Source organism: Uloborus diversus, chromosome 2, assembly GCF_026930045.1.
Source record: "Uloborus diversus isolate 005 chromosome 2, Udiv.v.3.1, whole genome shotgun sequence".
Lineage (NCBI taxonomy): Eukaryota > Metazoa > Arthropoda > Arachnida > Araneae > Uloboridae > Uloborus > Uloborus diversus.
In genome coordinates, this window is record NC_072732.1 from 128,504,833 (window position 1) to 128,520,258 (window position 15,426).

Genomic DNA, 15,426 nt, shown 5'->3' on the forward strand with positions numbered 1-15,426 from the left:
CATAAGCAAGTTACAAGTGGTTGACTTTAGATGTCCCGCACGTGATGCATGCAAATAAATTAAATTTTAATTTAAAAAATTGTTTAATGAAAATAAAACTGTGTCTTTGGACAGTTTCTTTGGATAAAGGAGTATCTTTGCTTCAAATGTAAAAATTAAAAAAAATTGATCACCCCTGTTTAGTTAAAATATTAAGAGATATGACAAAATGTTAGTGAATTTTAAGCAGGGGTGCCCATCCCCCCAAGTTCAATGGCGCACATTCTCCCCTTTCAAATTTTTCTCAATATTCTTTCCCTTTTTTATTTTTTAAATCTTTTTTAAAAATTTTTTAAATATTTTTATTTATTTATTTTTTTAAATGTTTTTTAGTTTTTTATTTACTTATTTATTTGTTTTTAATTATTATTTCATTCGAAAAGTTCAGTGCTACGCTAATAACATACACACACAAAACTAAATAAATAAATGAAATAAAATGTAAACAAAATAAAATAAAATAAATAATTTAAATTTAAAATTAAATAATAAATAAATGAAAAGAAATATATTTTTAAAAATTTAAAAGTCCCCCCCCCCAAAAAAAAAACAAATTGATGGCGCAACTTGCGCCATGATCCCCTTCTGTGGGCACCCTGATTTTAAGCGTCTTTTCTTCCCTCTCGTGACGGTGGAATAGCCCAATGACGTTTAAATCTCTAGTATTTTTCTTTTTTCATGAATTTTCTCCATCAGTGCAAGACTTTATGAACTTGTATGTCACTCTTTTATTAGGGCTGGAGTTTGTATGACTCTACTTGCTACAAGCCGATGTCGATTCAAGTCCCTTATGCTGATGCTGTTCAGAAATGTATTCTGCTGAAAGGACAATTAGCTGTGTTTGATACGGAGTACGTATAAACTCAATTATATTATTGATTTTTGATTAGAGATGGGTATTGTCGTTCTTTTTAATGATTCGTTCGTCAGAAGATCGTGCATCGTGCACATTTTTACCCGTTTACTGAACTCGATCATTTGAACGACTTCGTTCATAAAAAATATTTGCCTCTCTGCAAGAGTTACTATCGTACATTCGTCCGGATTTATAAACCCGCAGACCCCAGGAAGGGGGGGGGGAGACATGGCTTAAAAACCAAATATATATATATATATATATATATATATATATATATATATACAGGGGTGGACTGGTCAGGTCGGCTAGTCGGGGATCCCCGACTGGGCCAACCGCCGAGTGGACCACTTTATTCAATTTTTCTATTGAACTTAATACATTTAACTCACACCTAACATTTTTCAAAGTGTCATAACAGAAAAAAAAAGCAATTTGTTCACTCTATGTGAAAAAAACGTTTGGTAACAGGTTTATTTTTCTTCCTTTCTTATCAACTTTCTCTCTAGTGTTTAGAGCTTTGGGGGCCATGGTTCCCATATTGAGGAAACGGGAGGGGGTCAGAGAAATTGGTGTCCGACGCGGCCTGAAAAAGGACCCGGAACGAAAAAAGAGCGTTAAAACTTATACTAGTACGTCTATTAACAAAAATCGACCTGCACCAATAGATAAAGCGGCCCCGGCCCTGCTATAAATGCGTCGGCCACGCTTTTTGGGGTTGATACATGAACAGAGGCATGCGCAAGGTAGGGTTGGGGGAGAAGGGACACTTGTTGACCCGGTTACGAGGCTGAAGGGGGCCCGAGACATTTTAAATGAGGGGTGAAATATATGTAAGGACGTAGGGGTAGACAAGATGGAAGGGGGGGGGGGTGTAAAAGTCATTTGTGACGGCCCTCAAAATTTCTGTACACGCTCCTGGTATTCAATGGTTGTGACAGATTCTACTAAATGCTGTCAGTTGGCAAGAGATTTCATTGGCCTATTGTAAATTATGGCTATACCAGTATTTTCATCTCAGACTCGCATACGGGAAAGCAAGTCAGGACTACGATAAACTGAATCTGAAACAGGACAAAATTTCGACTTAGCGGGAGAGCTCCTGAATATAGACGGATTAAAGTTAATTTAAACATTCAGACATACTATTCTAATTAGATTCTTGTGGATAAGTGATTGAAACAAGGGAGGAACGCTTCAAGGACAGGGGTCATAGGTTAGCTTAAAAGCGGAAGGGCACGGTGCCCTTCTAAAAAAATCTTGCGGAAACACTAGGGGAAACATTTCTCCTTTCCTTTTAATGTTTCCAAACATATTATAAGATTATATTTTTAAAATTTCAATGTCGGAAAATTTCGAAGGAGAGTCGCCGGATTCCCAATAGTAACTAAATAGTTTAAAATTGGGACGAGTATACTTCAGTTTTTAAATTCTTCCAAATGAGATCACTGACCCTTCTATTCTCTCAAACGTGACCAAAGATATTTTTCCGTTTTTTAATAGTTCAAACTCAAACCGTTTTCAAGAGCACCCAATGCTGTTCCGTTAATTTTACCAACGGTAGCCTAAAATTGCATTTCTAAAACTTCCCATTTCGGAGAATTTCCTCGTCTCCTTGTTTTTGAGATATGGGGTTTTAAAGTCTGCCGAAATCACAAGAAAAGTCGTCAAATTTAAGGATTTGGCAAGAAATTGAAAACACCGCGTGATTTCATTGTCTGCATCTTGCAAGGCATCTCATTTCCATTTTGGATCATCTGCAATACGTGTGAAAGATGTTTTGCATTAATGCTTTACTTGAGAGTGTTAACTTAAAGAATCACCATCAAGCCTATGAAGTGGAAAATAGAAAGTTTTATTCAGAGTAACGACAACTTTACAACGAAATTAAACCTAAATTTTAAAATCCCTTTCGTGATAACAATACATTTCAGAATATTACTGTATTTTAAGTGTGTTGAGTGTTAACTCATTAATGAAATGTGTGAGTAAGTAGAAAAGACAAGATAATTTGAGCTCAATAAATATATATATATTAAAATGGATAGTCTCTGATGTTGAAATAAAATGGTCATGGCTTATATTATCAGTTCTTTTTAAAAAAAAATGTTATAAATACATGAATTTTTACTGTCTGACAAATGTGAGGAATTTTTTTTTAATTTAAAACGGAAAGAAAAATCAAATTCTTAAGGGAAAACAACGGATAGTAAGAAGTAAATAATTTTTCGATAATTTTGAAGTGTATTATCCGCTTTAAAATAATTGATATCGGAAAGTACATCATGGATAGAGGGAAATAGATATTTTTATTCTTAAAAACTATTAATATAGTCGACGTTCACTATAACAATCCCTGTCGTTCGATCAAAACCAGTCACTACAGCTAAAAGAGGCTACATGTATGCTTATTGTGGCTACATGTATAATGCACAACATATTGCATACTATTTATTCATTTTTAAAAATAATGGAACAACTTTTACAAGTTTTGCTTTAACCGAACTATAATTACTTATTCATTTCCAGATTAGTGCACAACAATACTCGGGCATGATACACTATGCTTGGTACAAGTCTGGATTGTTACAAACTCGGCCACCCCCATCTGAAACGCGCTTTGCAGTTTTGCTTTTTGAATGAGTTTAACCCCTGCAATATCTGTACAAGACTTAAATTGATGAAATGATCCTGGTGCAAAATTTTCTACCCTTTAAGCATTATTTTATTCAGTATCATATTTTTCAGAGTCAGTAGCATATTTTTTTTCCCTTTCGACAGACTTCATTTTTATTTTCTTTTTCTCTTATTTGTATTTCATTAATCTGGTGTTTACAATTTCTCATAAAGAAGTTTTTTTTCTAAATTCATATTGCCTAAAGTAACAAATTAGTTTCGCACAAAACCTAAAAGGAATACTCATAATTAATATTTATAAGAACAATAATAAGATATTACTTAAAATATATTATATCAATAATAGTGTAATTAACACTCAAAGTACTAAAGTAAAATCTACTTAAAATCCACTAAAATGCTAAATATACTTCCATCTGGTTCATCTCCTCAAAATTTTACTGGGGAAAGGGTTAATTCTTCCATAGAAAGTTAAAGTGCAGTATCAGCAGAAATGAATTTTTGAGATATTTGAAGAACCGCGTTTCGGACTCCAGAAAGAGAAACGTTAGAATATAACGTTCTTTTCGTGCTTAATTTTCGGCGAAAACCAAATAAGCAAGCTTGTACCCTGAAGCTAACATTACGCTTTACCTTCCCACGGCAAATGCTTATTATACCGAAAAGCAACATAAACATACATTGTAAAAAAGCAGTCGAAAACTTTGTACTATGGAATGAATAAAAATGACAACAACGTGTATAAAGTACAAATAAAGTAGTATAAAAGAGTTAAAAACTCAGCAAACAGCTGTTTCGGGGCTGTCACATGCAAGCCCCTTCAGTAGTGCATAAAAGAAGAATTAAAAGTCCGCACAATGTGAACCGAACAATAAAAATGATGAAGGGGCACTGCTGAAGGGGCTTGCATGTGACAGCTCCGAAACAGCTGTTTGCTGAGTTTTTAACTCTTTTATACTACTTTATTTGTACTTTATACACGTTGTTGTCATTTTTATTCATAAACATACATGTTGCTATAAAAAAAAATGTTTGGTGAAACTCACCTTAGGATTTAGGGGATTCGCATTGAGAGAGGGGGAAAAAATTGGTTTAAAAATCAATTTCATAACATTTTGATTGTTTTTATAATTACAAAAAAAAATAATAATAAAATATTTCGGGTGACGGCGTTCCCCTGCGTCCCCCTCCCCTATCATACTACACTTTTGCAAGAACATGTAGCTACATTTTCTTTAAACACCCTGAGGGTCAACTGCAACCCCAAGGCCCCATTAAGGGCCTGCTTTCATCATCAATAATAAGATAGAACTTAAGTTTAATCTTGTTTTAAAGTTGTCGTTTCTCTGGAAAAATGTTCCACTTGATAAGCTTGATAGTGGTTCTAAACTTTAACACACACACGTAAAGCAGGGGTGCCCATTTCCTCCCAGAGTGATAGTGCTACCCCCTCCCCCAAATACCCGGAAAGGCCTCCCCCCAGACGAGAGAAGAATACCTCTAAAAACAACCCCCTAAATATTTTAATGGTGCAATCTGTACCACGACTCCCCCCCCCCCCGATAGTTACCCCTGAGTAAAGAACTTACTTAAAACATCTTTCACGCACTCTGCCCAAAAGTGACCAAAAATGGCAGTGAAATGTCTTGTCAGATGCAGATGTTGAATTCGCGCCGTACATTCCATTTCCAAACGAAACTCGTTAAATTCGGCAACTTTACTTAAAATTTCGGCAGACTTTAAGACCTCATATTTTGATAACGGGACCAAGAGGACAAGTAATTTTTGTGCCACAAACATATTTTTCGATGCTCTTCCAAATGCTACCAGTTTGGATTTTTTTTTAAATTTCCTTGATCATATGATTTCCTACTTAGGCCTATATAGATCAACCAATTTCGAAAAAATTCCGGGGGGGGGGGTTTACCTGATTCCTAATCTCTTTTCTCGTGCCCTTCCTATGTTATTCTCAGTATAGAAGCCTGAAGATGTGCCTTTTCAGGCTTATAACCATAAGCATCCTTCTTTCAAGGTACATAAAATGTGTGTCAGTGTTAGCTTTATTTTACGTTTCAAAATTTTTCTTTTTCTTCTTTTTTTTTAGAACTTTAAAACTTGATTTAGAAACTTAAAGGAAAAATGGAACTAGAGGTAGTTTAATGTCTTCGCTCGACTCGAAAGAATCGAGGTCCGGTACTGTTTAATTTAACATTTTTAATATACGGAGGTGGGCCAAAATATTCTTTTGCCGACTGGGCCAAAGTCAGCCAGTCCGCCGCTGTATATATATATATATATATATATATATATATATATATATATATATATATATATTAATTTGAATTTTTGGCATCTTGAATTCAAATTATGTTTTTCGCAATCACGAGCGTGTGTGTGTATGAATGCGCGTGTGTGTTTTGTAAGCGCATGTATGTGGGTGCGTGTATATGTGTGTGCGTGTTGTGTATGCAGTGCTGTGTGTGTACGCGCGCGTGTGTGTGTAGGCGTTCGTGTCGTGTGTGTGTATGTAGGCATATGTGTTTGTGTCTGTGTACAGGCATGAGTGTGTGAGTGTGTATAGGAGTGTGTGTTTATGTCTGTGCGCACACATGAGTGTGTAGGCGTGTGTGTGTAGGATATGGACGCAACCTGGAGACGGTTTTTGTAAGAGGAGCAGCATCGTGAGGCCGGTCGACGTGACGGTGGTGCTGGCAGAGGGTGCTGGTGGGAAAATAAAATCAGCGTAACATCAAAAACAGTCAAGGTGAGAACAATAAGCAATCGTGATTGCTCAAAGATACAGATAAGTTTTTGAAAACTATACTCACGTCTTGAGTTGAAAATATTTTTGTAATGTTTTGGCTAAAATGCGGAAAAATTTAAACACTTAAGCGGGGGGGGGGGGGGGGGGGGAGCGATGTAAAGTTATGGAAGACTTGCATAAACAACTTTTAAATCAAATGAGTTTCCAAAAATCAGGATAAAATTTAAAACACACACACAGCTAGCCAGAAGCGTTTAAACTAGTAAGCAGCAATAATAAATAATAAATAAATAAAATGTTTAAACAAATGAATTCAAAATTTTTGTAGAAACATTGAAGTAGTTAAACTCTTACAACAATCACTCGTTAAAAAAGAGTTCGTATAGTTGGCTCTCTGTTTAACGACGCTCTATTTAACGATTTTCTCTATTTAAAGACGATTTTTGCGGTCCCGGATGCTCCACTAGTTTTAGAAGCATTCTCTTTAAGGACGCATTCTACTCAAGGACGATTTTTTTTTGTGGTCCCTTGAAAGTTGTTAAACAGAGAGCCAACTGTTTTTTTTGGGGGGGGGGCGAGGAGGGGAGAGAGCAATTCTGTGAGCGGTTAAGGGCCCTGCTGATTTTTTGCAGGGTGCCCAAATTTTATAGATCCGGGTCAGATTGAAAATGATTCATTATATCAGTAGTATTTTTTTAAGGAAAAACAACTAAAATTAGTTAGCAGTAAGGAAATATACCGATGAAATTTTTTTCAAAAAGTATTTTATTTAGGTTTAGATGTACAACGAAGCAAATTTTAGTTCGTTTTTTTTAGACATTTCTCATTGATCAAGTGATTAGATATCTGTTTTCCATTTTAAAAGGTTGTGGTTTTAAAGAAAATACTAAGGCAACTATCTAAAAACATGAATTAACTTTATTTGGATTCTACACACGAAAGGGCTTCCAAATTGCCCTTGCTATTCGATGTGCCACGAGACGACCAACATCAACAAAAATCAAGCTATCGAATGCCACGAATCCACCATACATTAACAGAAAGACAGCTAACTAAATTAAACCGAGAGGTGGGAAATTTGCATATCGAACAGCGCCCTCTTGCGCACAGGTATACTTGAGGATTTTTACGGAGATTTTCCACAGGTTTCATTCCAGATTGGTACAATTCTGATTTAAATAAGTAAATTCATTAAATTAAAAAAATAATAATAATCGCCGAATCCCGTCTTCTAGAGTTTTTCAAAGCTACAAAGAAAAACTAATTCTAAAAAGAAATATCAACTCAAAGTGTAGTATAGTCACAGGTGAAAACAACAAAAAAAAAAAAAAAAAAAAAAATTGGTTTTGAATGTGTTAAAAATGAAAGTAATATAAAAAAGAAGCAAATTTGAATTTTTGGTATCTTGAATTTAAATCATGTTTTTTGCAATCACGTGCGCGTGTGTATGTAGGTGTGTGTGTATGTAGGCGCTTGTGTGTAGGCGTGTGTGTGTGTGTGTCCGCGTGTGTTTAAGCGTTCATGTGTGTAGGCGTGCGTGTGTGCGTGTAATACATTAAATATGCCGTGGTCATAAAGTCCTCCAAGTGAATCAATGCCTCTGGAGGTGCTGAATCAAGAATTATTCGGCTTCTGGTTTGGTTCTAAATTTTGAAATGTTGATGTATGGTGCTTCCATCTATCGTGTGGTGTCTGATCTAATTCAGAACTCCACCTAAATGGTGCTCGTTAAAACGGAAACCGTCCCTCTCTGCCTTACATAGACTAGCACTTGCTACTCGGGCTCGGTTTTCCGACTGTTATTAGTAACAACAACGTAAGTGTGTATTGTAAGTCATCAAGTTATCTCAAGGAACATGCAGTAGAGCTTTTCTTGCCACCCTCACCTTTACACTATACCTATAAATCTAAAACAGAGTTGTATAACCTTTATTTTATGAATGTCAGAAGGTTGAGAGGTTTTTCGCCTTCAGCTGTACACTGTAAAAAAAATCTGTAAAATTTACGGAAAAAAACTGTCAGCCAGGACGCCAGTTTTCTTCCGTTTATTTTACAGAAATCTTCCGTATTTTTATTATTTATTCAAGCTGATTTATTATTTTATGAAGATTAAAAAATGAAACTATACTTTCATAAATACATTTCAATATTTACTATACTACTACGAAATACATGTATACAAAGGTAAATTTCCGAATATGCCTCTGTAACAGATGACAAAAAAAAATAATAATAAAATATAGATTAGGATGCAATGAAATGGAAGTTGCAAACGATTTAAGATTTACTCGCTTTAAATAAATATAAGATCAAAAAACTCGAGCACGAGAACCAAAATCCAAACAGGTGGGCGAAATTTCGAAGAAAAACAAAGTACGCGGTGAGGCGATGGTAACAGTTAACGCTTATAACCGGTTACAGATTCAAAAAACAGAGAAATCCTGTATTTTATTACGAACAGTTTTTTTCTGTAAAAAATACGGATAACTTTTTCAAAATTTACAGTTTTTTTTTACAGTGTATTACGGCAATTCCAGACTGACGAGCCCGAACAAAGGCGAAACTGTAGTCTCTGGATGCTGCAACGAGCTGTTCAGTGTTTGCCTGCGAGTGCGAAATATACATTTTTTTAAAATAATAATACAGTAGTTATGACAGAATACATATGCACAGAACTTAATGCCATTAGTTTATGTACGTATGTGATCTATCGTTTTAGAGATAAACAGAAGAATGCGATGGCATTGGTTCTTGGACGAAATCAAACATTTTATGTAGATGCAAAAATGGCTGACACGAAAGTGATGACATGGTCCAACGGAGTTCAATTTACGCCGTACTCTGGAGCCCTTCGCGATGCACCTGAAGGGGAGAATAGTACGTATTCTACTGTCAAGAATTGCCATTGCAGGAATAAATATTGTAATTTATTTCATGAACTTTTAAAACTTTAATTAGAAAATTTAAAAATTAAGCTTTTGGGTGAAAAGTTCCTTACGATTATTTTTGGGGCATTTTCTATTGCAAAAATTCTGTTCCTGCTTTTTTTAGCAATTAAAATTTTCTTATTTATTTCAGTTTGCCCTCCCCACCCCTCCCAGACCAAAGTCCTTGTTTTTTTGCCCAATTGCTAATCCTATATATATATATATATATATATATATATATATATATATATATATATATATATATATATATATATATATATATATATATATATATATATATATATATACTGCTTGACAATTGCTAAGGAACAAGTGATTTATGCAAATTTGTGTCTCAACCAGTTGGCCAATGGAAATAAATTAAGTTCAGGTGGCGTGGTAGACCAAGACTCGTTATCTGTATAAAAGACAGTGCATACACACTCAAGATTTGTATAAAAATTCACGCTGTTTGGGTTTTAACAAAAATAGTGCTGGATGTTAAAAAAGGTTTTTCTCTGAAATTATGTTTGGTTCTTGAAATATTTAAGAGTAAAATGTCAGCAAGACATCATTTGAGTACCTACGATCGTGGACGAGCGATTGGACGACTGGAAGCAGGTCAAAGTGTCACCACTGTGGCTGCTGCAGTAGGTGTACCAAAAAGTGCCATTTCCCGATTAAAGAAGGCCGCTGAAAGTGGAAATATTTTGCTAAAGCATGCCGGGGTTCGTAGTAGGAACAGCAGCACACTTTCAGAGAATCGCTATGTAGCCCTCGTGGCAAAAAGGAACAGAAATTTGACTCCTGGACAGATAGCTGCAAATCTTACAACCGCTACCGGTACACATGTTTCTGCAAGAACCATCTCATGGCGAGTAAATAATGTTGGTTTGTATGCACGAAAGCCCGTACGTTGCATCCAAGTTCAACCAAGCCATCGTCGAGAGAGATTACGCTGGTGTAAAAAACATGTTGGTCGGGATCGTCAAAATTGGTCAAGAGTGATGTTCTCTGACGAATCTCGTTTCAATGTGACAATTAATTCTGGTCACTAACTACTGTGGAGAGAGCGTGGAACACGTAATGCACAAAAATTTGTTTGTGAACGTGATCAGTACGGCCCAGACGTGATGGTGTGGGCAGGCATCATGCACACTGGCAGAACACCGCTTCACGTTTTTGAACAAGAAAGCGTTACGTCGCAAATGTATTGCAGAGAAGTTATGCTGAATCATGTTCGTCTTTTTAGGGGGCTGTAGGTCCAGACTTTCTCTTTACGGACGACGATACACGGCCACACAGAAGCATTGAAGTATCGGACACATACTGCAAAGTGAAAATATTCTCCGTATGCAGTGGCCTGCTTACTTTCCCGACTTAAATCCAATTGAACTTGCCTGGGAGGTTCTTGGCAGACGTGTTGCGCGAGGAACTGTCCCTCCCAGAACAGTACAAGTACTCAAATCCGCCTTGAGAGAGGAGTGGGAAAACGTTCCCCAAGCACTCCTCAATAATTAGTGGGAAGTATGGAAAACATATGTAAAATGTGCATTAGTGTTCCTGGTAATCATACATCATATTAATATACTCATATATCCATCATTCTGACCTAGATCATTTTTTTCCGGTTGTTTGAAAACCATCTAAGTAGTATTATATTTTTATTTTTAAGTTTTTACGTCGCTGATGCAGTAATATCTGTATTATTTTGTACTTATAATAAAGGACATCCTCCCTACTAGCTATACACTTCGTTCTGTTTCTTTAATCATTATCTATTCTTAACTATTCCAAAAACGTAATTGTTTCTTAGCAATTATCAAGCAGTATATATATATATATATATATATATATATATATATATATATATATATATATATATATATATATATATATATATATATATATATATATATATATATATATATATTAATTTGAAAAAATATCAAATTGATGCTATTTTTTTTTTCAAAAGCTAGGGAAGTGCAAGTGCCCCCCCCCCCCCTGTAACCACTGATGGCGCCCAAGACTGCACTAGTAGCCAGAGCAATAGTTAAAATTCCTGATATTCAAACTAATTATATCAATGCATTTTTAACCAACCATATTGGCATTCAACGAGACAAATTATAACACATAACTTGACATTTATAACTTTAGTGTGAAATTTACCTATTATTCTCAAAGCTTTGAAGTTGCCGATAGCAAGGAACAATAATGAATAACTTTGTGAAACAGGTTCTAAAACTGTAGTCCAGTGATAAGGAGTTGTTAGAAACTACATTATCCGAGTTTCATGTACATTGTGCAAAAGAAAAACCACTTTGCGCTCATAGTTGTAACTTTCTTCCAGTATTGATTGATTTCTCTCTTCTGTTTTATCCAAGATGATTGCTTGATTTTCTACTCGGACCCAGAACACCCGACATTATTCACGTGGCTTCCATTGAAATGTGAAACTAAGGCGTATCCACTATGCCAGAGATCGGCGGAAATCCTCCCCACTACCCCACCGTCCACGGAACCACCAACCACCTCTCTACCGTATGTCTGTCCTCATGGTCACAACTGGAAGGTTCATGAGAACAGTCAATATTGCTTCTGGGTAAGTACAGAGATTTAAAACTTAATTAATCATCTTATCTCTTGATGCTATTATAAGTCACTCATAATTTTCAAAAGGAATGTACTCTCCTTGTAGACTTTTTTTTAATTTGGCCAAAATTAGACTTTCAGAAATATATTCCCAGTGGGAAACCATGCCGTTTGTAGTTCTTGAAATCTACGAAATCTACATTCTTACAGCGTAGCAACTATGTAGAGCAGCGCCCAAACTTGGATAGTTAAAACCAGGGCTGTGGAGTCGGAGTCGGACTGATTTTGGGGTAAAGGAGTCGGAGTCGTTTGAAAACATGCCGACTCCGGGTTTCTTTTTTTTTTCTTTAATTTTTAAAACTCTCCTTGCATTTTTTAAAAAACTGACTACCAATTGTATCGATTACTAATAAGAAAATAACTGTTATTAGCAACTAGCAATCTTGGTTATTTATTGAACTTTCTGTAATAGGCTACCTACACCGCCCACTACTTTGCTTGTTTTTTTAATTTTCGTTAACTAATAGCAACTGTAAGAAAACGGTTTTTTTTTTGCCTAGCATTTTTTAAGCAATGACTTTCAAATAAAAATAATAATGTATTTTTTATTTCGGATCTCAGTTGTAAAATAGTAAAAGGAATGCATCCCTTGAGCTAGTCAGGACCCGTAGCTCGGGAGAAAACTTCTGAGGGTGCTCAGTAAATTCAAATAAGTGTAGGCGCAAAAGCTCGATTCAAAAAGATCCAAAAAAAAAGATGGTTTTTAAAACTAAAGCCTACGTACTAGCTTGGTTCTCACTAAAACGTATGAAATAAAATAAGTATACAATTTCTTGGTTACAACACTCAAATATTGTAGTTAATCTTAAAATCTTTGTAGGTTAATTCTAAAGTAGCCAATAAAATAAAAATTAAAAACTGAGCGCAGAAGAAATATAGGTATGGTAAAAATTATTCATACACAAAACTGTACACCGCCGCATTTTGCGTAAAATTTGCTCCAGACGTACATATACCCGGACTTTCCCTGCAATACCTATTTTCATTGACATTTTATAGATGTAACACAATTTAAGATTTATAGGGGAAATTTTTCAGAATTAAAGTATCTATATTTTCTATAAACTCTGAAATTAACTTGGGGTGTCTCGCACCAGATGGGTATCACTCGGGGCGCGGGGCGGACCGCCCACTCTCAAGAAAACATTTTTTTAACTTGGCAAAAAAGCTCTTTTTCCCCTAAAATTACAGTTTTCAAAAATTGAGAGCACATGATTTGATCAACATCTATTTGTTAAACATTAAGGGAAAGCTAATTAATCCTTTTCAATGTTTTAAAAATGGGATTAAAAAGTAAACTCACTTTTAAAATCCAACTATTAGAAAATTTAATTTTCAAATTGAATTTCATCCGTTGTATGATGCATCTTAAGTTTACAATAAAAATACAACGCGAAAATTTCAGAAAAAGGATTTAATATTTCAATCTCTGTTTAGGGGGTTTTTCAACCTTCAAATGAGGGGAGGAATTGAAAAAAAAAAATACATTATATATAAATAATTTTTAAAAGCCGGAGTCGGAGTTAGAATCGGAGTCGGAGGGTTCAAAATCCAGGAGTCGGAGTCGGCCATTTTCCTTCCGACTCCGCAGCCCTGATTAAAACACTTCCTAAAGTAAGAGTAAGAAAAATGTAATTACATGTGAAAATTCAAGTTCGATTTATATTTGCTAGCAGTTTTTACAAAAAGAGTCAGTTCGGTTTTATTTGAAACACGGTTCCCAATAAAACAAACTCTGAAAAACGTCAAAAAAGAAGAAAAAAAAAATGTGTGTCGTAAAGATACACGTTAGTGGTAAAACTTTTATTTATTTATTTTTTTTCCTTTCTTTCTTTCTTTTTTTTTTACATTCAGAATTGTTACTTCATCCGCACGCTTTCTCTCATGTCACCCACTTGTTTTTTCTGCCCCTGAAGAAATGTTACCTTCAAAATTCTGCACCTGACTTGCCTGAATACCCAAAATCCACAAATATATGCTTGCTTTTCCTTGCTAAGCTTTTCCTTGCTTATGTCCTTGCTAAGATTCCAAATTAATTTGTTAAATTTATCAGAAAAACTGACGTTATAATTGCTATTATTTTTCATTGGTTTTGGAAACAATTAAATAACAACGACGGTCACTTCCGTCACGCACAAAGGTTACGGATCAGAAGTTTTAAAACTCACTTCAAAAAAAAAAAGGTGGTTTAAAAAAAATTAAGTGAAATTTGCATTATATTTACAAGAACAAACCAAATATTTCGGATACGTTCTCCGCTTCCCCCCCCCCCCCCAACTACAGCACTGGAACTTGGTATTGTCTAATGACATCAAGTCACTATCTTGACAACAAACTTGGTCGCTATAATAATTCGGAATAAAAGTAAATGATTTCTGTAAATGATGCTTCTCTGTTAGTGCAGTGTAAATGCAGGAAAAACAACCAGCCTTCGCACCAATATCGGATTAAGAGTGTTTATGCATGGTATTTAGTTTGTGTGATCGCTGAACCAGTCCACACTACGACGTGCTCAACCAATTTTTGTTTTAGAGTAGCTTGGGTTCAGGGGTTCCCAAACTGGGTGCCACGGCACCCTGGTCTGCAGTAGGAAGAGGAGAGGCGTGTCTCGGAAGTGTCCACAGTATCAATATTGTATGCAAGTTGAGTGCGCAAGATAGAGCCATGTGGACCAATAAGGCCATTCAACTATTTTTTGATGTAGCATAACAAAAATAGGCTAGATCTTAACTTCATCTTCAGAAAGCGTAGCTGATTGTACAGCGTTATTAACAAGCAGTTTTTAAATGCCAGGCAACAGTATAGCAAAAGTTATTATAGAAGAGTAATGTCAAACTACCTGATCTTATTTTACGGCAAGTTTTGTTTATACAGATTCATTGTAGTTTTCTAGCATAAAAGAAGTTTTTTACTGTTCTTGAAGCCAACTTTATGTAGCAGACGAATTCAAAAGGGACGCAATGTCGGTGCGTACCGTCATTTTTTCGCTTGATTGGATAACATAGAAAAGCAAATTGTTGTCCAATAAGGCCATGGTTCGCCTCATTAACACTTTGGTATCATTATAACATGACACTGGGAGTATCGGGTGGAGGATAGGCTCCTTTGCTGCATATGCTGCACAAGGGGCGGATACAAACTACCATTTTAGGGGGGATCGTGCTGAAGAGTCACCCCCCCCCCTTTTATGGACGAACTTTTGGTTTTGGTACTACAAATTTCTGAAACTGCTTCGAGGTTAATAAAAAACACCAAATCGACGAGGAATTAGGCACTTAGTTGGCATAAACGTTTCTATTTAATTTCATAAGCAATGAAAAGAAGCAATATTTCAAATATTTACTTTAAAAAAATTAATGAATTGAAAAGAACTGAAGTCGTTTACATTTTATTCATCAAGTGCTTGAACACAACGTGGATGAATAATATTGTCGACTATTTAGGGGGGGGATCCATGACATCCATGACCCTCCCCTTGTATCCACCACTGCTGCACATATGTGCACGAACTGTGCACAGGAGTTTAAAAAAAATAATAATAATTA

At 35.5% G+C, this 15,426-nt stretch overlaps 1 protein-coding gene across 3 annotated transcripts in view; it reads left to right on the forward strand.

Annotated features, from left to right (window-relative positions):
• The window catches only part of LOC129216033 (macrophage mannose receptor 1-like), a 170,326-nt gene that overhangs the window by 21,352 nt on the left and 133,548 nt on the right, over positions 1 to 15,426 (forward strand). For all 3 annotated transcript variants that reach the window (XM_054850178.1, XM_054850177.1, XM_054850179.1), the window contains exons 5-7: positions 775 to 890; positions 9,016 to 9,173; positions 11,614 to 11,831. In XM_054850178.1, the coding sequence (XP_054706153.1) occupies positions 775 to 890; positions 9,016 to 9,173; positions 11,614 to 11,831 (492 nt within the window). The remainder of the gene's footprint in view (positions 1 to 774; positions 891 to 9,015; positions 9,174 to 11,613; positions 11,832 to 15,426) is intronic.